We start from the raw sequence: 26,082 nt of genomic DNA on the forward strand, positions 1-26,082 counted from the left end.
TTGCTCATGGTGTGCTATCCTGGGGAAGATTTTCTGTAATATTTTTGCTAATATTTTATTTAAGATCGTTGCATAAATATTCTTTAGGGAGATTGATCTATAATTTCTTTCTCTATTTTCAATGAACCTGGTTTAATTATCAATAAAATGTCTGTGTCATAAAAGAAATTTGGTAGGAGTTTTCATTCCCTATTATTTCAAATAGTTTATATAGCATTGGAGTTAATTGTACTTTAAATGTTTGGGAGAATTAATATGTAAATCCAACTGCACCTGGGTTTTTTTTTTTTTTTCTTAGGGAGTTGATAAGACCTTGTTCTATTTCTTTTTCTAAAATGGGACTATTTTATATCCCAAAGAGATATTAAAGAAGGGAAAGATACCTGTATGTGCAAGAATGTTTGTGGCAGTCCTCTTTGTAGCAGCCAGAAACTGTAAACTGAGTGGATGCTCATCAATTGGAGAATGGCTGAATAAAGTGTGGTATATGAACATTATAGAATAGTATTGTTCTGTAAGAAATGACCAGCAAGACGATTTCAGAAAGTCCTGGAGAGTCTTACATGAACTGATGCTGAGTGAAATGAGCAGGACCAAGAGATCATTATATATTTCAACAACAATACTATATGATGGTCAATTCTGATGGATGTGGCCCTCTTCAATAATAAGATGAACCAAATCAGTTCCAATAGAGCAGTAACGAACTGAACCAGCTACACCCAGCAAAAGAACTCTGAGAAAAGAGTATGAACCACTACATAGAATTCCCAATCCCTCTATTTCTTTTCCGCCTTCATTTTTTATTTCCTTCACAGGTTAATTGTGAACTATTTCAAAGTTTGATTTTTTTTGTGAAATAACTGTATGGACATGTATACATATAATTTATTTAACATATACTTTAACATATTTAACATGTATTGGTCAACCTGCTATCTGGGGGAGGAGGTAGAGACAAGGAGGGGAAAAATTGGAACAAAAGGTTTTGCAATCTTCAATCCTAAAAAATTACCCATGCATGTATCTTGTAAATAAAAGTTATAATAAAAAAGAAAAAAAAAATAATAACAAAAAAAAAAGTAAAATGGGACTATTTAAGCAATTTACTGCCTCCTCTGTTAATATGGGAAGCCTATTTTCAAGATCATCTTGCATCTTGGTGCATATATGTTTGTGTTGATATTGCTTCATTGTCTATGCTATCCTTTAGCAAGATGTAGCTTCTTTCCTTACCTCTTTTAATTAGATCAATTTTTATTTTGCTTTTGCTTGATCTGAGATAAGGATGGTTACCCCTGCTTTTTTGCCTTCACCTAAAACATAATATATTTTTCTCTAGCCTTTTACCTTTACTCTATATGTATTACCCTGCTTTAAATGTGTTTCCTATTAACACCATATTGTAGGAATCTTGCTTTTGATCCAGTCTGCTATCCGCCTCTGCTCTATGGGAGAGTTCACCCCATTCACATTTACAGTTAAAACTACTGTATTTCCTGCCATTTTATTATCTCCATATTATGCTTTATTTTTTCTTCCCCCTATGACCCTCTTCCCCAGTATTATATTTATGGCACAACTTGCCTCACACAGCTCCCCCTCTTTAGAATCCCTCTCACCCTCTTGGAGTCCCTTCCCCTTTCTTATGTCTTCCCCTTATTTTTTCTGTATTCCCTTATATTTAACCTACTCTTTTCCTTTTCCCTTTTCCTCTCCCATTTTTATAATGATGTGAGAGAAGTTTCTCTGTAAATATATATATATATATATATATATATATATATATATATATATATTTATATATATACATATATATGTATATATACATATATATGTACATATATATGTATATATACATATATATGTATATATACATATATATGTGTATATATATATATATATATATATTTTATTTATTTATTTTTTTTTTACTTTGAGCTAAATCTGATAAGAGTAAGTTTCACAAAATGTTCCTCCCCCTCCTTTAATTCCTTAAGATATGATAGCTTCCTTTTGCCTCTTCTTGGGATGTAATTTCCCTTTTTTATGTGCCCTTTACCCTTTTTCTGATATAATACCATTTCCACTTCTAATTCCTCTTTTTTCTTTGCATTATAGCAGTTAACTCAAATTATACACACACTCTTTATGTATACCTGTAACAGTAATACAGTTCTCACAAGATTTTTATCTTTTATGCTTCTTTTGAGTCCTATATTTGGAGGTCATTTTTTTTTAGCTCTGGTTTTTTCATTAGAAATAAATGGAATTCACCTGCTTCATTGAATGTCCATATTTTTCCCTGGAAGAAAATGTTATACTTAGCTGGGTAGTTTATTCTTAGCTTCATTCCAGTTCTTTTGTCTTTTGGAATATCAGATTCCAGGCCCTTCAATCCTTTAATGTGGAAGCTGTTAGACCTGAATGATCTTTATTGTGGCTCCTCAGCAATTGAATTGGTTTTTCTGGCTGCTTTTAATAATTTTACCTTAGTCTGATAGTTCTGAAATTAGACACAATATTCCTTGGAGTTATTATTTTGTTATCTCTTTCAGAAGCTGTTTGATGAATTCTTCAAATGTCTATTTTGCTTCTGTTTCTTTAACATCTGGGCAGTTCTCTTTGATGATTTCCTGTTAAATAGTGTCTAAGCTCCTTTTTTTTTTTCATCATAATTTTCAGAAAGTCCAATAATCCTCGGATTATCTCTCCGAAATCTATTTTCCAGATCTGTTTTTCCAAGTAGATATTTAACATTTTTTCTGTTTTTTTTTTCATTTTTTTTGTTTGCTTGATTGATTCTTGATGTCTAAATAAATCATTATTTTCTATTTTGTCAGTTCTAATTTTTAATGAGTTATTTTCTTCATTAATCATTTTTTACATCTTTTTGTACATATTCAATTGAGTTTTTAAATTAGTTTTTTGCTCTATGGGATTTTTTCCATTTGACTATTTTTTTTAAATGAGTCATTTTCTTTTACCAATTCACAAATCCTACTTTCCTGGGAGTTGTTTATCTTTTCCAATTCACAAATTCTGTTTCCCTGCGAATTCTTTACCTTTTCCAATTCAAATTTACGTAGTTGTTTTATTTTTCCACTTCATAAATTTTTTATTTTAATGAGTTATATACCTTTTTCATATTCTCTTGCAGAGATTCTCTTTCCTTTCTGCATTTTTCTTCTAGCTCTCTTTTAATATCTTTTATAATTTCTTCTAGGACAGTTTTGTATGATAGTGACCAGATTATATACTTCTTTGGGGTTTTGTCTGGAGACTATCTGCCTTTAAGTCTCCTTAGGGTTGGAAAGCTGTTCTTTTTCTTTTTAGAAGTTATCTATAGTTAGAGCTAGCTTTGCTTTTTTACTCATTTTTTTAAAAAAGCCTTTGGGGTCTGCCTTCAGGACAAGGCAGTTATCAACTTCTTCTACAGAACATTGACAGATAGACAGTAGCTGTCCTTCAAATGGGCTTCAAAGAGTGGCTGAGCTGCAGAAGTATGACTGCCCTGAGCAGAGTCCTGCAGAGGAAATGCCATTGCCCTGGGAAGAGCCCTGCTGTGCCGAAATGTGACTGCCTTTGGTAGAGCCTGGCACTGTGGACTGTGGCTGTGCAGCTGCACTGTGATTCATGCTGAGTCACTCTCAGTGCTGGGTTGATGTGACCCAATAGTGTTAAACTCTGGAGTTTTGGGGTCCACTCTACCTTTGGCATTTGTGTAACATCTCTGATGATCTATTACTTTGCAACCAAAGCAGAGCAGATAACCTGTGGTAGAGTCCTCCCTGCAAATTCTCCATCCAGGGAGACTACACCCCGCCCCCAACCACACCACTCCCCTCCCCACTCCTGTATGCTCAGTGTGCATTGGCCTCTGTGTTCTGCCTACCTACCTGTGCTAGGATATAAGGGAGCTCAGAATGAAGCATGTGTTCTCTCCACCATCTTTGCTCCACTCCATGTGCAATTCTTCTAAAATATTTTTAAATGCATTTATTATGTGGCACAAGAAAAATCAAATCAAAAAGGGGGAAATGAGAAAGAACAAGCAAGCAAACAACAACAAGTAAAAATACTGGGTTTTTTTTTCCTATTCAGTGTTCATAGCCTTTTTTTTTCCTGCATGCAGATGGTTCTCTCCATCACAAGTCTATTGGATTTGAACTGAATCATCTCATTGTTGAAATGAGTCAGGTCCATCACAGTTGATCACATAGTCTTGCTGTTGCTGTGCACAATATTCTCTTGGTTTTATTTTATTCACTTCACTTAGCATCTATTCATGTAAGTCTCTCCAGGCCTTTCTGAAATAAACCTGTTGATTCTTTCTTATAGATCAATAATATTCCATTACATTCATAGACCACAACTTCTTCAGCCATTTCCCAGCTGATGGGAATCCACTCTGTTTCTAGTTCCTGGCCATTACAAAAAGATTGCACATTTACAAAAATTTGTAAAAATATTACAAAATTTAAAAAAATGCACATGTAGGTTCCCCTTTTTATGATGTCTTTGTGATTCAGACTCAGAAACTGCTGGATGGGAGGATATGCACAGTTTTGTAGTCCTTTGTACATAGTTCTAAATTGCTCTCTAGAATGATGGGATCTGTTCACAGCTCCACCAACAATATATTGTGCCCATGGTTTAAATGTTCATGTTATCTTGGTTACTTTCATCAGCATATTACCTCACTTATAAATTTCCTTCTTGAGAATCCCCAGAAACAAAAAAATAGAGAAAGTAATTCAATTTAAAATAACTGCAGATATTTGAGTACCTACCTGAAGATATAAATCCAAGGATTATATTAACCTAATTATAGGATATAGATAGATAGATAGATAGATAGATAGATAGATAGATAGAAAATAGATAGATAGATATTTGCTACAGGTAATTGTGATTAAGTGACTTGTTCTGAATAACACAACTAGAATATGTTTAGTGTCTGAGGCTGGATTTGAACTCAGTTCCTCTAGGTTATACTGTGACTGCTCTATCCAGTGGACCAATTAGTTACCCCAATAAAACTTTTTCACACAAATACAGACACATCTAAACAATTGGAGAAATAATAATTGCTCATGAATGGGCTGAGCCAGTATCATAAAAATGACAATTCTATGTAAATTAGTTTACTTATTCAGTTACATACAAATCAAACTACCAATGAATTATTAAGAATCATGAAAAAATTTATATGGAAGGGAAAAAGGACAAGAATATCAAGGGAATCCGTGAAAAAAATAGTTGAAAGAAGGTAGCCTAGAAGTATCAGTTTTTTTTTTTAATTTAATGTTTTTACTTACTCATGATATATATAAAATAGTTTTTCACCTTTTTAATAAAACTTTGAGTCCCAAATATTCTTTCTACATCACCCCAACTTTAGACAGTACATATGAAGTTTTGCAAAACATTTCTATAAAAGTCATGTTGAAAAAAATAGATTTCCCACCAAGAAAAAATTTCTCAAGAAAAATAAAGTTTAAAAACTATACTTCAATTTGTATTCAGAAAAAAAATAAGTTGTTTCTTTTGATTTGGATAGCAATTTACACCATAAATCCTTCAGAAAAATCTTGGATCATTGTATTTTAACAATAGCAGACATTTACAAATAATCATGTTAAAACATTTGTACACATTATATTTCACTTTGCTTGAGTTCATGGAGGACATTCCAGGTTTTTCTAATCATTTGTGGTGGTTATTATCATCATTTTCCATAGAACAACATACCACAATATACTCAGCCATTCTTCAGTTGATGGACATCCCCTTGATTTCCAATTCTTTGCCCTGTGAAAGGGGTTGCTAAGAATAGTTTAGTACATATGGGTCATTTTCCTTTTTTAACAGTCACTTTTGGAATTCATGCTTACTGGTGATATTCTTAAATCAAAGGATATACATAATTCTATGATCTTTTGAGCACAGATAATATTGTTTGATAATTTCTAAATAGCAGAATGTAACTCAGATGTATGTGTGTGTATGTTTGTATGTACGTATGTGTGCATTTGACTCAGTTCCCTATATATTTAAGAAAAGAGACCTTTATTAGAGAAATTTGTTTCAAAGTTCCTTTCCAAATTTCTATTGCTAACTTCATTTTCTGCATGTTTATTCTGCTCTCTGTCTTCTTTTACTCTGCCCCTACTCAAAAGTGTTTTGCTTCTGACCACCCCCTCTCCCAATATGCATTTTTTTCTATCATACTCCCATTTCTCATTCTCCTCTTTCTTTCCTACAGAAACAAATGCATTTCTATATCCATAATGAGTGTGTATGTCACATCTTCTTTGAGCTAATTCAGATGAGAGTAAGATTTATTCACTCCCTATCACTTCCATTATAAAAGCTTTGTATTGCCTCTTTTATGGCATATAATTTATGCCATTCCATCTCTCCCTTTTCCCTTCTTCTCATACATTCTTTTTCAGAATTTTATTTTATTTTTTTAGATATTATCCTTCCATATTAAATTCAAACCCGGGCCCTCTATCTCTACATGCACCTTCTAATTGTCATAATGAAAAATTCTTATGTTACAAATATCTTCCTCCCTTATAGAAATTTCACCAGATAAAACTTCTTAAGTCACTTATAATTTCCCTTTGTTGATTACGTCCTTATGCTTCTCTGAGTCCAGTATTTGAAAATTAAACTTTCTATTAAGCTCTTGTGTTCTCATCATGGATATTTGTAAGTCCTCTAGTTCACTGAATACTCATTTTTTCTTCTGTAAGATTATACTCATTTTTTCTGGGTAAGTGACTCTTCATTGAAATCCTATCTCCTATAATAATGCAATTCATATCTCAATTGATAAATGGTCAGAGGATAAGGACAATTTTCAGATGAAAAATTTAATGCCAACTATAGTAATATGAAAAATGCTATAAATCATTATTGATTAGAAAAATTATAATTAAAACAACTCACATTGGCTGAGATGACAGGAAAAGATAATGATAAATGTCAGGAGGGGACATAGGAAAATTGGTACATCAGTGCATTGTAAGTGGAGTTTTAGAATGATCCAACTGTTCTGGAGAGCAATTTGGAACTATGCCCAAAGGATTATCAACTATGCATATCCTTTCATTCAGTGTGCTCCTACTGGATCTGTATACCAAGGAAATCATAAAGGCGGCAAAAAGACCCACATGTGCAAAACAATTTATAGCAATTTTTTTTTTTTTTTGTGGTGGCAAAGAATTGGAAAATGAGAGATTTCCATCAATTGGGGAATGGCTAAACAATTTAGAATATAGGAAAGTAATGGAATACTATTGTTCTATAAAAATGATAAGCTGATTTTAGACAAGCCTGAAAAGATTTATACGAGGTTATACTGAGTGGAACAAGTGGAACCAGGAATATATTATATACAACAACAAAATTGTGCAATGATCAACTGAAAGAATAGGTTTTTTGTAGTAGTTCAGTGATCCAAGGCAAAAATAACCTTTGTTACCAATTGCCATCTGCACCCAGAAAAATAATTATGGAGATTGATTATAAATCAACACAAGCTATGTTAATTTCTATTTTTTTCCAGTGTTTTTTTTTTCTTTTTTCCTGCTTTTTCTCTCCCAACATGATTCATAAAAAATGTGTATTAGGTGAGCTCTTCCACCCAGCGTGCACTTGCCTCCCCCCTGCCTCCAGGTGCGGCACCACCTCCTCTCTCTCTTCAGGGTTTAAACTTGCCTCTTCAAAGTTCACCATGGATGATGATATTGCTGCTCTCATTGTTGACAATGGCTCTGGAATGTGCAAAGCTGGCTTTGCAGGAGACGATGCTCCTCAGGCTGTGTTCCCTTCCATTTTTGGGTGCCCCAAACATCAGGGTGTGATGGTGGGCATGGGCCAGAAAGATAGCTACGTGGGGGATGAGGCCCAGAGCAAGAGAGGTATCCTGACCCTGAAGTATCCCATTGAACATGGTATTGTCACCAACTGGGATGACATGGAGAAGATCTGGCATCACACTTTCTACAATGAGCTCCGTGTGGCCCCTGAGGAGCACCCTGTGCTGCTCACAGAAGCTCCCCTGAACCCCAAAGCCAACAGAGAAAAGATGACTCAGATTATGTTTGAGACCTTCAACACCCCAGCCATGTACGTTGCCATCCAGGCTGTGCTGTCCCTGTATGCCTCTGGTCGTACCACTGGTATTGTGATGGACTCCGGTGATGGTGTGACCCACACTGTGCCCATCTATGAAGGTTATGCCCTTCCCCATGCCATCCTCCATCTGGATCTGGCTGGCCGTGATCTGACAGACTACCTCATGAAGATCCTGACAGAGAGAGGGTACAGCTTCACTACCACAGCTGAGAGGGAAATTGTACGTGACATCAAGGAGAAGCTGTGCTATGTCGCCCTAGACTTTGAACAGGAGATGGCCACTGCTGCATCTAGCTCCTCTCTGGAAAAGAGCTATGAGCTTCCTGATGGTCAGGTTATCACCATTGGCAACGAGAGGTTCCGATGCCCAGAAGCTCTCTTCCAACCATCTTTCTTAGGTATGGAATCCTGTGGAATCCATGAAACTACCTTCAACTCAATCATGAAGTGTGATGTTGACATCCATAAGGATCTGTATGCTAATACCGTATTGTCTGGTGGTACTACCATTTACCCAGGCATTGCTGACAGGATGCAGAATGAGATTACAGCCCTTGCCCCCAGCACAAAGAAAATCAAGATCATTGCCCCACCTGAGTGCAAATACTCTGTCTGGATTGGAGGCTCCATCCTGGCCTCTCTTTCCACCTTCCAGCAGATGTGGATCAGCAAGCAGGAGTATGATGAATCTGGGCCCTCCATTGTCCACTGCAAATGCTTCTAAATGGACTGGGTTTTTTTTTTTTTTGTTTGTTTGTTTTTGTTTTTGGTTTTGGTTTTTTTGGGTTGGTTTTTTTCAAAGGTGTGACATGATAATTGCCCAAAAGAGATGAGATTGGCATGGCTTTATTTGTTTTTTTTGTTTTTTTTTTTTTTTTTTTTGGCTCTTGACTCAGGATTTAAAAACTGGAAGGTGAAGGTGATGAGCAGTCTAAGTATGTTGGAGGCAAACATCCCCAAAGTGTTTTACAGTGTGTCTTCAGGACTCTGGTTGTACATGTTTTTTTTTTTTTTTTTTTTTTTTTTTAAGTCATTCCAAATATTATATAATGCATTGTTACAGAGTTACTTGCCTCTATGAAGGCTGTCCTGCTCTTACACACAGAGCAAAGGAGATACTTAACAAATCCAGGCCTGGGGGGGGGGGGGAGGAGGGAAGGTACTAGTATTGCTTTACATGTAAATTATGTAATCCTTTAAAACAAAACAAAACAAAAAAAATTGTTTTGTATCTTCCGCCTTAATACTTGTTCCTTTTTTTTTTTAATTGTCAGAGCCATAAAAAATGGCCCCCTAAATTCCCTCCCTGCCCTCAACATAGATGTGAATGCAGACTTTACAGTCTCCCACTGAGTTTTGAGATTGGTGCCAGTACTTGGGGGAGGGGAGGAGCTTTACCTGTACACTGACTTAAGACCAGTTCAAATAAAAGTGCACACATTAAAGAAAAAAATGTGTATTAAAATTAATATATGCATAATTAGAAAAAATGAAACTGCTCTTCAGAATATCATTTTCCAACCCCCCTGATCATTTAATGAAGAAGCTACTAAATCTTCTGTAATTCTAATTGAGGCTGCACAATACTTGAATTGCATCTTTCTGGATGCTTGCAAAATTTTCTTCATGACCTGGGATTTCCAGAATTTGGACATAATATTTCTGGAAGTTTATATCTTTGGATCTCTCTCATGAGGTTATCAGAAAATTCAATTTCTATTTTACCCTCTGGTTCTAGAATATCAGCACAATTTTCCTCAATCATTTCTTGAATGAAAATCAGTTCTTGAAAGAATGTCTAGGCTTTTCATTTGATCATGTCTTTCAAATAGACAAATCTGTCCTGAATCTCATTTTCTAAGTCACTTGTTTTTCCAATGAGATATTTCACATTGTTTTCTTTTTTTCTTTCATTCTTTTTGCTTTGATTTACTCTATCTTGATTTCTCATGAAATAATTTAATTCAATTTGCTTAATTCTAATTTTTAAAGTCATTTTTTTTCAGTGAACTTTTGTACCTCCTTTCCCATTTGGCCAACTTAGCTTTTTGTATGATGTTGGGATTACTAGGTGAGAACTGAGGTTGTCTGGATGGTTACAAGGTGAGAACTCAGGTTGACTTGATAGAGGGGGCAAGCTCATTGGCTGGGGTGGTTCTTCTCTTTTTTGAGTGACTCTTTCAACCACATTGGATAAAGCCAGTTCAACTTCTCTCAAAGCCTTTTGTGCTTCTTTTGTAAGCTGGCGTGGTGAATTTAAAGCACTGTCTCCCCTTAAAATGTCATATAGAGGTTGTAGTTGATTGGTAGTTAAGCCTAACACTGGACGCATCCATTGGATATCTCCTATTAATTTTTGAAAGTCATTTAAGGTGTTCAACTTCTCTGTTCTTAAAGAAAGCTTTTGTACTGTGAGTGTCTTAGGATATACTTCATATCCTAAATATTGAAAAGGAGCATGTCTTTGAATTTTTTCTGTAGCTATATGCAGTTTGTAGTACTTTAATGTTTCCATGGTCCTTTGTAGACATGCCTCTAACATTTGTTCCTCAGGTGCACATCCCAAAATATCATCCATATAATGTAACAATATTACTTTTGGAAAGGCTTTTCTTACTGGAGCAAGAGCAGCTGCAACATACATTTGGCACATAGTAGGGCTGTTTTTCATTCCCTGTGGCAAAACTGTCCATTCATATCTTTTATAAGGCTCGGCCAAATTAACACTAGGCACTGAAAAAGCAAATCTTTTCATATCCTCCTTATCTAGAGGGATAGAATAGAAACAATCCTTAATGTCTATAACCCATAGAGGCCATTCTCTTGGCAACTGAGTAGGAGATGGAAGTCCAGGCTGAAGAGTTCCCATAGTTTCCATCTGTTCATTTACTCTTCTTAGATCAGTTAACATCCTCCATTTTCCAGATTTCTTTTTCACCACAAATACTGGGGAATTCCAAGGACTTAGAGAAGGCCGCAAGTGTCCTTGGTCAAGTTGTTCTTGCACTATGTCTAATAAGGCCTGAATTTTATCACTTCTTAAGGGCCACTGTTCTACCCACACTGGTGAATCAGTCTTCCACTGAATAGGAACTGGTGAAAGTGCAGGTAGGCCTTCAACAGCAGCCCTGCCTAAAAAGCCGAAGTGCTTATTTGTAATCCTATCTGCTGTAAAATGTCTCTTCCCCACAGATTGATGGGGATTTTTTCAACCACAAAAGGAGTAAAAGCTCCTGTTAGAGAAGAACCACCCCAGCCAATGAGCTTGCCCCCTCTATCAAGTCAACCTGAGTTCTCACCTTGTAACCATCCATACAACCTCAGTTCTCACCTAGTAATCCCAACAGTATTTCCTTTGGAATCACTCTCATTTCCCTTGCAATTTTTCCTCTACCTCTCTTACTTCATTTTCAAAATCCCTTTTGATCTCTTCCATGTCCTGAGACCAATTTTTATTTTTCTTGGAGGCTTTAGATGCAGGATCTTTAACTTATTTATCTTTTTTCTGAGCATGTGCTTTTATCTTACTTGTCACCACAGAAAATTTCTATGGTCAGAAACTTTTTCTGTTGTTTACTTATTTTCTCAGTAGACTAGTAGGCTTTTAGTTCTGTTTAAATAGAAGTCTTTTTCCAGGGGAAGAGTGCAACATCCCAATCTTCAGGGCTTTTGTGCAGTTGTTTTCTGAGATCATTTTAGGGACTTGTAACTTTCCTAGTCTTTAAAGGTAAGATCCAATGAGATCTAAGAGGAAGTGTGTTTGAGTAACTACAAGTATTCTTTTTTACCCTGGATCTATGAAGTGGTTTCTTACTCTACTGTGGCTGTAATGTCTAGTGCACTAAATTAACAAATTTCTTTTACAGTAACAACAAAAAGACCTCCTTCTGACTTGTTCTAATGTCAACAGATAGTGGCCACAGATAGTGGCCTATGGCCTCTGGAAGCTGATATTCCACTTCTGCCAGCTGTTTGGCGTCTGCTGACAACTCTGATGTCTCCCTTCATTGCTGTGTTTTTCCAAATTCTTCTCACCCTAGTTAGTCAAACGTTTCCTGCTGATTTTTCCAGTTGTCTTTGTGGTCCCTGGGCTAAGAGGTATGGAACTGCTAGTATTATTACTGATTCATAGATTGTGAGATCAGCCCGTCCCAGGCTAGAGCTAGGGCTATGGGTCTGTACCAAGACTGCCTCAAATTTATCCTGATGATCTTTCAAGATGTCTTCACCTGGAAAATTGGTCTACAATATGTTTAGAATCATTATTTAAAGGTATTTGGAGTAGTTTAAGGTAAAAATTAAAAAAAAAATTCATGTCCTGCCTCAGACATATAACTTTAACACCACATAACTCTCTAAAACAAAAAATTGAAAATAAAATTCTAATCAACATTGGTTGATGAAGGTATTCACCAAAAGCTATTAATACAAATGAAAACTCAGAGATAGTTCACACACAGACATATACACACACGCGCGTGTGTGTGTGTGTCTATATCATATATATATATATATATATATATATATATATATATATATATATGTGGAGAGAGAGAGAGAGAGAATAATCATATACAAGTACACATGTGGACATGCCATTTTACTAAAATATTTTCTTTTATGTAAATCTCAAAGGAATATATGTAGATAATCTATTGTTATATTCTAATAAATAACTCAATCTTTATAAAATATTCATGTATGCAAGCATATTCATATATCTATAACAAATTAATGCATATTCATAAGCAAAGGCATATATAATTTCATCAAAAATTATGTGTGGTTTTCATAGGAAAAATTATACTCTGTTGATTTATTGCTTTGAAGTCTATAGATATTTTAAAGCTCAATCTATTTAATTCCCACAATAGCAATATGTAACATAGAAAATGTATTAACATTTTCATTTCAAAGAAAATGAAATTGAAATTCAGAGATGTCCACTGACTTTTCAAAGTTTGTATAAATACCATGGTATGGGTTTTTGGACTCAGATTTGTTTTCTATTCTTTTGAAGCATGTACTCAACTTTATTATTGATGCAACTTAAATTTTCTGTCATAGTTGGATTAAAATACATAAAAAGAGTGTGGGGAATTTATATAAGTGATGAACACTGTTAAGAATCAAGAAATTTTGGTAGAGGATTAAAATATACTTTAGAGATACACAACATTATAATGTATATGCAAAACAAAAAGTTGGAGCATTTTTTACATAAATTCTTCATTTATCCACCAGTACTTTAAGTCTCAGTTATTGCAGGCACTTAAACGATAATCAGATATAGAATTTGGTATCTTTTCAATATCTGGTTTGTGCAAAAAGATGTACTAAAATATGGTATTGATCAGTAAGTAGGGAGATATACAAATGTGGTAGAATTTAGTTCATAGAAAAGATTGGTATGATTCACATTAGCCTATCTACTAGCACTATGTGTAATGCCAAATAGATTCAATGAACTATTATGTGTTTTTAATTGCACATTTTGTTCATTTCTGATTTTGTTGCACAATATTCAACATAAGAAACTTAGAACACACTATCACACTATTCTAATGTGTAGGAAATAGGGGCAGGAATATTTTTGTTTTCTTTATATAGCATGCAGTCTGTCACATTGGTACTCTAGTCCATGTAACTCAGAAAGAAAGGGGTTACTTAGAATAATGGTCTGTTTGGAAAATTATTTCCTTACAATTAAGTTTCATGTAGTTATGCTTATTATCTTTCTTTAAAGAATAAGGGAAAAAATAGTTCAGACAGTTATGGTGTAAGAACCTATTTTAGTAATGTATTTTTTATTAAAGAAAAATTTTGTGGATAAGAAATTATTCAAATGATCACAAAAAGGAAAGTCAAGTCCTTTAGGTGAGCAGAATGGTAATCTATTTGACTAACTTTCCTTTGCTTAATATAGCATCCATCATAAAGTAAGTATTGAATAAATATTCATTGTTTAATTTAAGTGACTATTAGAAAGTCTCCTTCCTATTAATTCAATTTCATTTTCACTTCTCTGGCACTGGTGTTCAAAAAATCTAACTTCATATATTCATTATTTGGTTCCAGGCTTTGTTTTCAAGCTAAATGCTATTATTCTGTGGAGGCATGAGATATTTAATTTTAATGGATAACAAAACTGTAGATTATTGAGTCATTAGTACTTTACACTTCTAGCCAAGGATTACTTTTAATAGAAAGGGTTATAGAGAGGTAAATTGAAAACATGGAAAATCACCAAAGAACTATATTTTGAGCAGCCAAAGGATAGCATATCTGCACTAGGTACTAGGAAGCAAAAAATATGATCAAAAAACAGAGAGGGAGATAAAAGCAAAAGTGTCTTTGGACACTGCAATATTAGTTGGGAGGGAAACACTCTCCTCAACTAACAAGTGAAATTATAATTAAACTAGTTTTTCATATATATATATATATATATATATATATATATATATATATACATACATACATATATATATATATATACATATATATATATACATATTTTTTTTCATTTTATATTACCATTGTTTCTCAATATATTTCTCTCAAAGCAAACTATCCTTTATAACAAGAAATTAAAATAAAAGATTACCAAAAAATAAAATTAACAAGACCATTCAATACATCAAGTTAGAAAATATATGCAGTCTTCCATTCAAAACATTTATCTCTTAATTTTGCAAATAAAGGAATGAAAACACCATTGTTTCTTAAAGGGGATGCGGTATTTTTCTCCAAGTGAACCAAATTCTGGAGTCGTTGTAAACAATTAATGACATTGTAGAGAATTGTACACATTTCAATACTCTATATTTCATTGTATATTCCACAATGGATAAGAACTGGTTTTGTAAACATCTGCTAGTGCCATTTTGCCAAAAAATGCCCTCTGAACATAAATTAAAATAATATTCTTCCCTCAGAATAAAATAAGTTCTTAAGACATTAAAAAGTGTTACTTATGGCCTGACTTTTTTGAGGAAAATTAAATATATGTTATCTTTCCTGAATGGGTGGCAGATTGTCCAAGAAAGGACCCAGGACACAAAATCCCCTAAATAATTTTTGATTTATTTTCTCTTCAAAACACTTCATAGTACTTTTGTACTATTAAAATGTGAACTGCTGGTTTTGTAGAATTCCTCCTACACATTGTGAATGATGTTTGAAATGAAAATCCCTGCTTGGTGAAAAAAGTACCAACATTATATAATTACCACAATGAAAGGCAACAGGCCTTTCAGTCAGAGGAATGAGAGTAATTTCCTCACCAGTAATTCTGTCTACATGGATAATAGCACATGGTTTTAGATTGATGCTTCCACATTCAACTTTTATTTTGATAGTCACATTACTCATATTTTCTCATAAAGAATCACCTTTTCTCCCATGTTCCAAATTCCAGATTTTCTCTCTCTTATAACAAAATTTTAAATTGGAATCTCCTCACAAATTACCCTTTCCTGTTGTTAATACCAAATACTAAATAATCCTAGCAATATCAGTGTAAGCACTCCCAGAAAAGTGTCAATTAGGTTGAGCTGAGTCAGATCTTAAGTTGTATCCTGATATTTTGCCTTTTGTAGGAGTCAAGTTAGATCTGGACCTTTGATTTCCTTGTCTCCTTCCTTTGAAATTCATGACATAAAAAGCAAATGAATAGTTCTACTTGGTTGGCGTACTAAGAGTGATTGGGACCTTGTAATATAGTTTTGCTATTTTGTGACTAGTACTTGCTATTTTATGCTGCCTCATTTACCTTAACTCCTACGAATATTAAAAACTTTTTCATGGACCTCTTTTTGGAAAAAATCCACTGGACTGCTACCCTATTATCTCAGTTAAAGATGCTCTATTCTTCTGCTCATGGCTTTGATTTATTTAAGCACTTGACACTGTTATTAACTAGAACACCCTCAGCAGTCACTGTCATTGTCCAAAGTAGGATTAATCTGAGAGACGTCAAATTCCAAGACAGGAGATGACAAGTACATAGCAGAGCAGAGCACATTTATAGGTCTGTCTTTGATTTTTATAACAGCTTTATGACACTTTTTGAATAATATATATATATATATATATATATATATATATATATATATATATATATATATATATAAATGAGATATTCTTTGTACCTGAATACACAGATATAACCTATGTAAATAATTATGATGATATACATTTTGAAGTGAGATCTCATATTTCCTATAAGCAAATTATAATGATAGAGCTGCAGATGTGTGTGTGTATACATATATATATTTAATAGAAAGGACTTTAAGAGACAGAGAGATTGAAAGTCTTAACAGATGCCAAAGACATCTGTCTTAGGCCAACCAGGGCCTTGCATTGGGAAGTATGAAAATGTGAGGTGGTCAAAAGGTAGAGACAAATTAAACCTTTCTGTAATGTTTGGAAGAATATTAACTAAACTATCAAAGTTATAAATGAGATATTAGTTGTAATGCACTTAACACCATGCCTGGCTTAAGTAATTACATTAATATTAATTGTATATACATAAATTTTTCTGTGTATGTATATATATATTGTCTTTCTATATAAGTATAATTATACTTATAAGTATAATATTCTAACTATAGTTATACAATGATATATTTATATTTTATGTACATAATATGCATGTATATATATACACAAATGCATGTACATATGCATTTGTATAAATACATGAATACATTCATATATGTGTGAATATAAATGTGTATGTTTTATATGTGTGTGTGTGTGTGTGTGTGTGTGTGTATAAGATAGTGAATAAATGGTTAACCTTGGAATCATGAAGACTTGGGCTGAAGTTGTGCTTCTGAATACTAACTATGTGACTTTGGGGAAATCCTTAATTTCTAACTGCCACAGGCAAATCTTTAAAGCAACTAGTTGATTTATGGATGAGGAAGTAGAAAGGGGGAAATGCAGGATGAGAGAGAAAAAGAAGGAGGCAGAGAGAGAAAGAAAAAGAGAGAGAGAGAGAGGAGAGAAAAAGTGAAAAATGAAGGGGGAGGGAGAAAAAAGAAATAGGGAAGAATGGGGAGTCAACAGATAAATTGTCTAATGAGCTAAATGTGGATACTAGGCAATATTCATCAAAGGGGATACTTGTGAGCTTAGAAGAGGAAGCATTAATTAACATAACCTTAAGAATACATGCCAAATCAATAGAATTTTCTTTTTTTAAAACAATGTTAATAGATGGGAAAATCAAGGAATCACTTTCGTCTAGTATGGTTATACTGAAAACTTTCTCAGATTCCTTTTGAGTTTAAGATCCTATGTAAATACCGGTATTTCTATTATCAAACATCAGTCTCATTCTATATAATAATTGCCTCACCAAATATGTCAATCAACAGTTTTATGTGTGTTTGGGCACACTGGGGCTCTGTTTCCTCTGCTATCTAGCTATTATTCTTAATTACCAGTGCTTTACATCCAAAAGCATTTGAATACTTCAGGGTTTATAAAGCACTTCCTCTCTCCTCCATTCACATTGCCAAAATTGTTTGTCTGCGTTATTTAGAATGGAAGACAAAAGAAATAAAAATTAGATATAATAATTCACAGTCCATACAAGTGAATGGAAAAAAATGTGCATATCTATATATCTGTATATATACACAGATATATTTCTGCATCTATATCTATATCTATATATATCTATATATACACATATATGTAAGTACATATATGCAATTTAAGTATGTATATATATATAAATTAATTATAAATACAGATATATGTGTATATATGTATACACACAACACACACATATATATATATATTTTTTCATTTCAATTTATTTTATCTTCCACTTTAAATAACAGAGAGGCAAGTTGGTGAAATGAATACAAAGCTGGCCCTAATGTCAGAAAAATCTGGCTTTAAATGAACAAATACAGTCTATGTTTCCCTAGACAATCCATTTAACTTCTCAATGTACTAGAAAACTGGTTATGTGAGCAAGTGTTATTTGAGACATTATGTGGCATTTTCTTATCAAATATTCCCTAACCCAGTGAAATCACAAAATCACAAAACTAGATCCCTGATCCCTGGCACTGAGCAGGATAGCCTGGTACAATAGGAAAAAAAAATCATTGAACATCAGTAGCAAAGTATAGTTAGAAGCCTGATGTTGGAATAAGGGAACTGGTTTCAAGAAACAATTTAATTTATTTCCTGAATAGCCTAGGATACCTTCCTTCATATCCCTTTAATTTGCTTACTTAATTGTTGAAAAAGCTAGAGAAGCTAACCTCCAAAGTCTATAATAGCATTAAACTTGTAATCATATAGTATGAACTCAAATCCTGGTTTTATTATTTACTGCCTTTACAACCACGGTCAATGCAATATTTGGAACTTCATTTTTCTGATTTGTAAAACAATATAGTACTCTTTGCCAAGTGATTTCATACAGTCCTCAAGAAGAAAGTGCTTTGTAATTTGTGAAACATTCTCAGTTATTATTACTATTAAACATATAATAGATGCTTATGTTCATATTTAATTCACCTAGATATTTTAATTCAGAGAAAGAAATGGTAAAAGCCATTGTTATTCTGTGTGTGTTTTTGGGTGTTTGGGTATGGGGGCATATTTTTGTGTGTGCATGTGAATTGAGGAGAATTTTTTTTTATGCCTTTCCTTTTTTAGAGAGATTGTTACTCTAGAGGTGATATAGAAACCAATGAAAGAATTTGTACTAAAATAAATAAAACCTATAAGGCGACATCTGCCAGAGGTTATATCAGCTACCAAGTAAAGGAATATCTTAAAGCAAACAGAAAAATAGCAAAAACTCATCATCACAAAGGAAGGGAGGGAGACACAATGATTCAGAGACAAAAGCAGACAGAGACAGACAAAGGAATAGAGACAGAGAAAAAAAGATAGAGACAAAGATAAAGGGATAGAAAAACAGAGACAGAGAGACAAAGAGAAAGACCAAGAAAGACACACACACACACACACACACACACACACACACACACACACACACAGAGCGAGAGAGAGAGAGAGAGAGAGAGAGAGAGAGAGAGAGAGAGAGAGAGAGAAACAACAAGGCAGACAGAGACGTATATGAGACAGAGACAGAGACAGAGAAATTGAAGAAACCAAACACTAGTCCCATAATTAGTAAAAGTGTATTGGAATGTTGCTTGAACTAAGAAGATAATGACAGATATGCTAAACAATCAACATAACATAATTTGAGATTTGGCAGTATTTGATTTTAAACCGTCTACAAGAATTCCAAAGGGACGTGGTTTAAAAATTTTGTTTCCCTTCCCTTCTTCTGACATTACTTTAAATATCACAAGATTTTCTAACAATCTATGTTAATAAATTTAATATCCCATTGCTATGATATTTATATTCCAAATCAATCAGTTAGTACTCTAAATTCTGCCAAGCAGTCATATTAACTAATAGAGATATGAAACAAAATATTCTGAGTTCTCAGAATATCTCCTGAGTTGTGATACACATCAGAGCAAAATTATCATATGAATGTCATCATGTACATTTTTCCCAATTGTGTTTATCTATATTCTGTGCTTCTTTTCCTGTCCTGTTCAAAGGTATGTCTTTGATCTGTTAGGTAGCTGAATTTACATGTTGCTTCAGTTTCCAGGATCTTTATCAATGTGTTAAACAGGTCTGTTTTGGGGACACTAATACATTGTTGGTGGAGTTATGAAAGAATCCGGCCATTCTGGAGAGCAATTTGGAACTATGCCCAAAAAGTTATCAAACTGCGCATACCCTTTGATCCAGCAGTGCTACTACTGGGCTTATATCCCAAAGAAATACTAAAGAGGGGAAAGGGACCTGTGTGTGCCAAAATGTTTGTAGCAGCTCTTTTCATAGTGGCTAGAAACTGGAAGTTGAATGGATGTCCATCAATTGGAGAATGGTTGGGTAAATTGTGGTATATGACAGTTATGGAAAATATAGAATACAGTCAAAGCAGTTCATAGTGAAAATTTTATTTCTCTACATGTTTACATAAATAAAATAGAGAAAGAAGAGATTAATGAATTCAGTATGCAACTAAAATAGTATAAAAAGAACAAATTAATTTGTTAATTTTATTATAATTAATTAATACCAAATGAGAAATTCTGAAAATCATAGGACATAGTAACATTGAAAGTAAGAATCCTATTTTCTTTATGTTGAAGATATCCATTTCCATCAGAATACATCTTCATACATTGAAGTGTATACAGTGATCTTCTGGTTCTATTAATTTCACTCGGCATCAGTTGATGTAAGTCTCTCCAAGCCTCTCTGTATTCCTCCTGCTGGTCATTTCTTACAGAGCAATAATATTTCATAACCTTCATATACCATAATTTACCCAACCATTCTCCAATTCATGGACATCCATTCATCTTCCAGTTTCTAGCCACTGCGAAAAGAGCTGCCACAAACATTTTGGCACATGCTTGTCCCTTTCCCCTCCTCAGTATTTCTTTGGGATATAAGCCCAATAGCAGCAATGCTGGATCAAAGGGTATGCACAGTTTGACAACTTTTTGGGCATAGTTCCAAATTGCTATCCAGAATGGCTGGATTCTTTCACAACTCCACCAACAATGTATCAGTGTCCCAGTTTTCCCACATCCCCTCCAACATTCATCATTATTTGTTCCTGTTATCTTAGCCAATCTGACAGGTGTGTAGTGGTATCTCAGAGTTGTCTTAATTTGCATTTCTCTGATCAGTAGTGATTTAGAACACTTTCATATGAGTGGATATAATTTCAATATCATCACCTGAGAATTGTCTGTTCATATCCTTTGGCCATTTATCAATTGGACAAATGGTTTGATTTCTTATAAATTAGGGTCAGTTCCCTATATTATAATGATAAAATTAATTTAAAAAAGTAAAAAAAAATAAATTTTTTTAAAAAATGGAAAAAAAAATAAACAGGTCTGTTTTGCTATAGTAAACAGTAAGGGAAATCTGTGAGCCAAGTTAATGTTAATTTCAAAACCTGAAATAGGCTCTTACTTCCTGGCCCTCTGTGCTTTCCCCTCCAACTTGCCTATAGCATAAGATAAATTTCTATAAGCAATGAAGTGTGTATGCTATTTCTTTCTTGAAGTAAGTCCAATAAAATTAATGTTCAAACAATGCTTATTATCTGCCTTTCTTTTCCTCTACGGCTCTTCATGTGATGTAATGTACCCTATTTTACACCTTTCTCTTCTCCCTGTGCAAGCCTTTCTTCACCTCTTAATTTCTTTTTCTATATCATCATATTGAAATCAAGTTACACTCATATTTTCTTTCTATGTCTACATCTTTACATCTTCTAACTGTCCTAAAAAAGCAAAAAATTCTAATTTTTCCATGTAAGGATATAAGCAATTTAACTTTTAATTATTTTAATTATTTATTTTTTAAAATTGTTTAGTTAATTACTTTTCTGTTTTCTGATTAACCTTTTTATTCTTCTTTTGAATCTTGTATTTGAAGATCAATTTTCTGTTCAGCCCTGTTCTTTTCATTAGGAATGAACTTTTCCCCTGAAAGATGTTTAATCCTGCTGGGTAGTTGATTCTTTTTTGTAGTCCAAGAAACATTACTTTCTAGATTATCATATCACACAAGCCCTTTGACATTTTAATGTGGAAGACCTGCCTAATTCTGACTGTAGCTACTCAATATTTGAATGGTTTCTTTGTAGCTTATTGCAGTAGTTTTTCCTTGACTTGATAATTCTGGAATTTAACTGTTCCTTGAGTTTTTATTCTGGGATCTCTTTCAGGAGATGATTGGTGAATTCTTTCAATGACTATTTTTCCCCCAGTTTCTAGAATATCAGGTCAGTTTTCCTTGATGATTTCATGAAGGATATTGTCCAATTTTATTTATTTATTTTTTTAATTATGGTTTTCAGGTAGTCTAAAAATTCTTAAATTCTTAAATCCCAGGGGCATCTAGGGGGTGCAGTGGATAGAGCACCAGACTTGAATTCAGGAGGACCTGAGTTCGAATCCAATCTCAGACACTTAACACTTCCTAGCTGTGTGACTCTGGGCAAGTCACTTAACCTCAGCCTCAAAAAAAAAAAAACAAATCTTAAATTCTGGATCCATTTTCCAGCTCAGTTTTTTTTTTTTTTTGAGGTACATTATATTTTCTTCTATTTTTAATTTGTTTTAAATTTTGTTTGACTGATTCTTGAAGTCTCATTGAGCTATTTGCTTCCATTTGTCCCATTCTAAATTTGATGAATGATTTTCTTCGGTTTTCTTTCTTTCTTTTTTTTCCCCATTTGGCGAATTATACTTTTAAAGTTTTTTTTATTCAGTGTATTTATTTTCCATTTGGCCCATGGCCAATTCTATTTTTTGTAAGAAATAAGTTTTCTTCAATATGTATGTATACACACACACACACACACACACACACACTGGCCTGCACACATCATATCCTATTTTTCCAAATCTATTTTCTAAAGATTTGTTTTCTTCAATCACTTTTTGTGCTTCCTTTTCCAAACTGACTTTTTTGCATATTTTTTTTCTGCATAGCTCTCATTTCCTTTCTTAAATTTTCTTCTACTTCCCTTACCTTATTTTTAATATGTTTTTGAACTCCTGTAAGACAAACTTTTGATCTTGAAATTAATTCATTTTCCCCTTTGAGGCTTGACATATAGGCATTTTATCATTGCTGTCCATTCTCCAAATAAATTCTAAAGTTATAAATTAGTTAAAGTTAAAGCAAATATCCATGAATAAGGGAAATGTTCTTTTTCATACTTCTGAAATGCTCTTCAGAATGGTTGGATCATTTCAAAATGCATTAGTGTCCCAGTTCTAATATCCCAACCAACATTTATCATTATATTTCCCTATCATCTTGGCCAATATGATATATGTGAAGTGGTAATTCAGAGTTGCTTAATTTTCATTTCTCTACCAACAGGGATTTAGAGCATTTTTTGATATGATTACAAATGGCTTTAATTTCTAAGTCTTAAAATTATCATATCCTTTGGCTATTTATCAATTGAAGAATAACTTAAATTGTTAAACATTTGAGTTAGTTCTCTATATTAGAAATGAGACTTTTATAAGAACACTGAATATAAAAATTGTTTCTCACATTTCTAGTTTCTTCTAATCTTGATTGCCTTGGTTTTGCTGTGCATTTTATTTTAATTTAATATAATTAAAAGTATCCATTTTGTATTTCATAATGTCCTATATTTTTGTTTAATCTAACTTCTTCCATTTGCCAAAGATCTCATAATCAAATAATTTCTTGCTTTCCTAAGTAATTTGTGTTGTCACTTTTTTTACCTAAATCATGTACCCTTTTTTGACTTATTTTGGTATGCAATGTATGATATAGCCCTATGCCAAATTTCTAATTTACTATTTTTCAATGTTCCCTGCAATTTTGTCAGATAGTGAGTTCTTATCCCAGAAGGCAGACTCTTTGAGTTTATCAAGCAGTAAATTATTATTATCATTAATAATGGTGTCTTGTGTACCTAGTCAATCCCCTCAACTAACTCTCTACTTCTTAAGTCAGTAGCAAATGGTTTTGATGACTGCTGCTTTTAGGTCTGCTACTGCTAGGCCACCACTCTTTGCATTTTTTAAAAATTTCCTTCATATTCTGGACATTTAAATTTTGCAGATAAATTTTGTTAATTTTTTTTCTATCTCTATAAGATGATTTTTTGGCATTTGTATAGCATTGAATGAATAGATTAATTTAGGTGGAGCAGTTATTTTTATTATATTATCCCAGCATAACAATGAGCACTTGATATTCTCCCAATTGTTCAGATTAAAAGTTTATTTATGTGAAAATTATTTTATAATTTTGTCCACATAATTTCTGGCTTTTTATTGGCAGGTAGGCACACAAATATTATTTATTAATTACAGTGCATTTCTCTTTCTCTTACTGCTGGGCTTTAATGCTAACATATAAAAATGCAGATGATTTATGTGGGTTTATTTTATATCTTGCAACTTTGTTAAAGTTGTTGATTGTTTCAAGTAGTTTTTTGGTTGACTCTTTGGGATTCTCTAATCACCATCATATCACCCACAAAAATTGATAGGGCACTATCACTGCCTAATCTAATTCTTTCAATTTCCATTTCTTTTCTTTTTTGCTAAAAACAATTTTCTTTCTTTTTTATTAATTATTTTTTTATTTACTAGATATATGCACGGGTAATTTTACAGCATTGACAATTGCCAAACCTTTTGTTCCAATTTTTCCCCACCTTTCCCTCACCCCCCAGATGGCAGGTTGACCAACGCATGTTAAATATGTTAAAGTATAAATTTAATACAATATATGTATACATGTAAAGACAACATTTCTACTACAGTATTGAATAATAGTAGTGATAATATGCATCCTTATTTCACCTCTGATCGTTTTGGGAAAGCTTTCTTCTTCTCCCCATTACCTATAATGATTGCTGATGGTTTTAGATAGATGCTGCTTATCATTTAAAAAAAAAAATAAATCTTTACTCTCTAGTGTTTTTAATAAGAATGGATGCTGTATTTTGTCAAAAGCTTTTTCTGCATCCATTGCAATTATCATATGATTTCCATTAGTTTGATGTATGATATGGTAAATTATGACAATAGTTTTCCATAAATTGAACCAGCCCTGCATTCCTAGTATAATATTCCACTTGGTCATAGAGTCTTAGATGAAAATATTGCAATTTCTTTGCTAAAACTTTATTTAACCAATATCCATTAGGGAAATCAGTCCATAAGTTTCTTTTTTTTGGCTCTTTCTAGTTTAATTATTAGGACCATATTTGTGTCATTCAAGAAATTTGGCAGGATGCCTATTTTTTTCAAAATATTTTACATAGCATTTAAATTATTTGTTCTTTAAATGTTGGTAGAATTTATTTGCAAATCCATTCTAGCCCTGTAAATTTTTTATTAGGAAGTCTATTAATGGCTTGTTCAATTTATTTTTTTTTCATCTAAAATGGGAGTAGTTAGTTTTCTCTTTTGTTAATCTGGCTGTTAATATTTCTATAAATATTTATGTTCATTCAAATTAGATTGTCAGATTTGTTGATATACAGTTGGGTAAAATATATTCTAATCATTGCTTTAATTTATTCTTTATTGGTGCTAAGTTGACCTTTTTATTTTTTGACTCTAATAATTGATTTAATTTTTTTCTAATCAAATTAAAATTTGTCTATTTTTTCATAAAAGCAACTCATAGTTTTATTAATAGTTCAATAGGATTCTTACTTTCAATGTTACTATGTACTATGATTTTCAGAATTTCTCATTTGGTATTAATTAATTATAATAGTATTAACAAATCAATTTGTTCTTTTATACTATTTTAGTTGCATACTGAATTCATTAATCTCTTCTTTCTCTATTTTATTCATGTAAACATGTAGAGAAATAAAATTTTCACTATGAACTGCTTTGACTGTATTCTGTATTTTTGTATATTGTTTAATTACTGTCATTCTCTTAAAATAAATGATTGATTTTTAATATGGTTTGTCATTCTTTAGAAATAGATTATGTATTTTCTAATTAGTTTTCAATCTGTCTTTCCCTGGCCCTTTATTAAATGTAATTTGTATTGCAATCTGAAAAAAATGCATTTACTATTTATTACTTTCTGCATTTCATTGTGCGGTTTTTGTGCCCTTAACATAGTCATTCCTTTCTGTCCCCATTTAGTTTTCTCCTGACCTCTGTAAAACAGATCTAAATTTTCTAAGATTCTATTATTTCGTTACCTTCTTTTTTATATCTTTTTAAAATTAGATTTATCTAATTCTGAGAAGGTCAAGTTGAAGTCCCTGATAAGTATAATTTTGTTCTCTATTTTTTCCTGTAA

General features: G+C 32.9%; 1 protein-coding gene across 1 annotated transcript; it reads left to right on the top strand.

Annotated features, from left to right (window-relative positions):
* Positions 1–7,732: 7,732 nt before the first annotated feature.
* LOC141542377 (actin, cytoplasmic 1-like) lies at positions 7,733–8,875 on the top strand. The gene has a single exon (XM_074266693.1). It carries the CDS (start codon positions 7,748–7,750, stop codon positions 8,873–8,875), a length of 1,128 nt encoding a protein of 375 aa, XP_074122794.1. The 5' UTR covers positions 7,733–7,747.
* The last annotated feature ends 17,207 nt before the right edge of the window (positions 8,876–26,082 follow it).

Source organism: Sminthopsis crassicaudata, chromosome 1 (genome assembly GCF_048593235.1).
Source record: "Sminthopsis crassicaudata isolate SCR6 chromosome 1, ASM4859323v1, whole genome shotgun sequence".
NCBI lineage: Eukaryota > Metazoa > Chordata > Mammalia > Dasyuromorphia > Dasyuridae > Sminthopsis > Sminthopsis crassicaudata.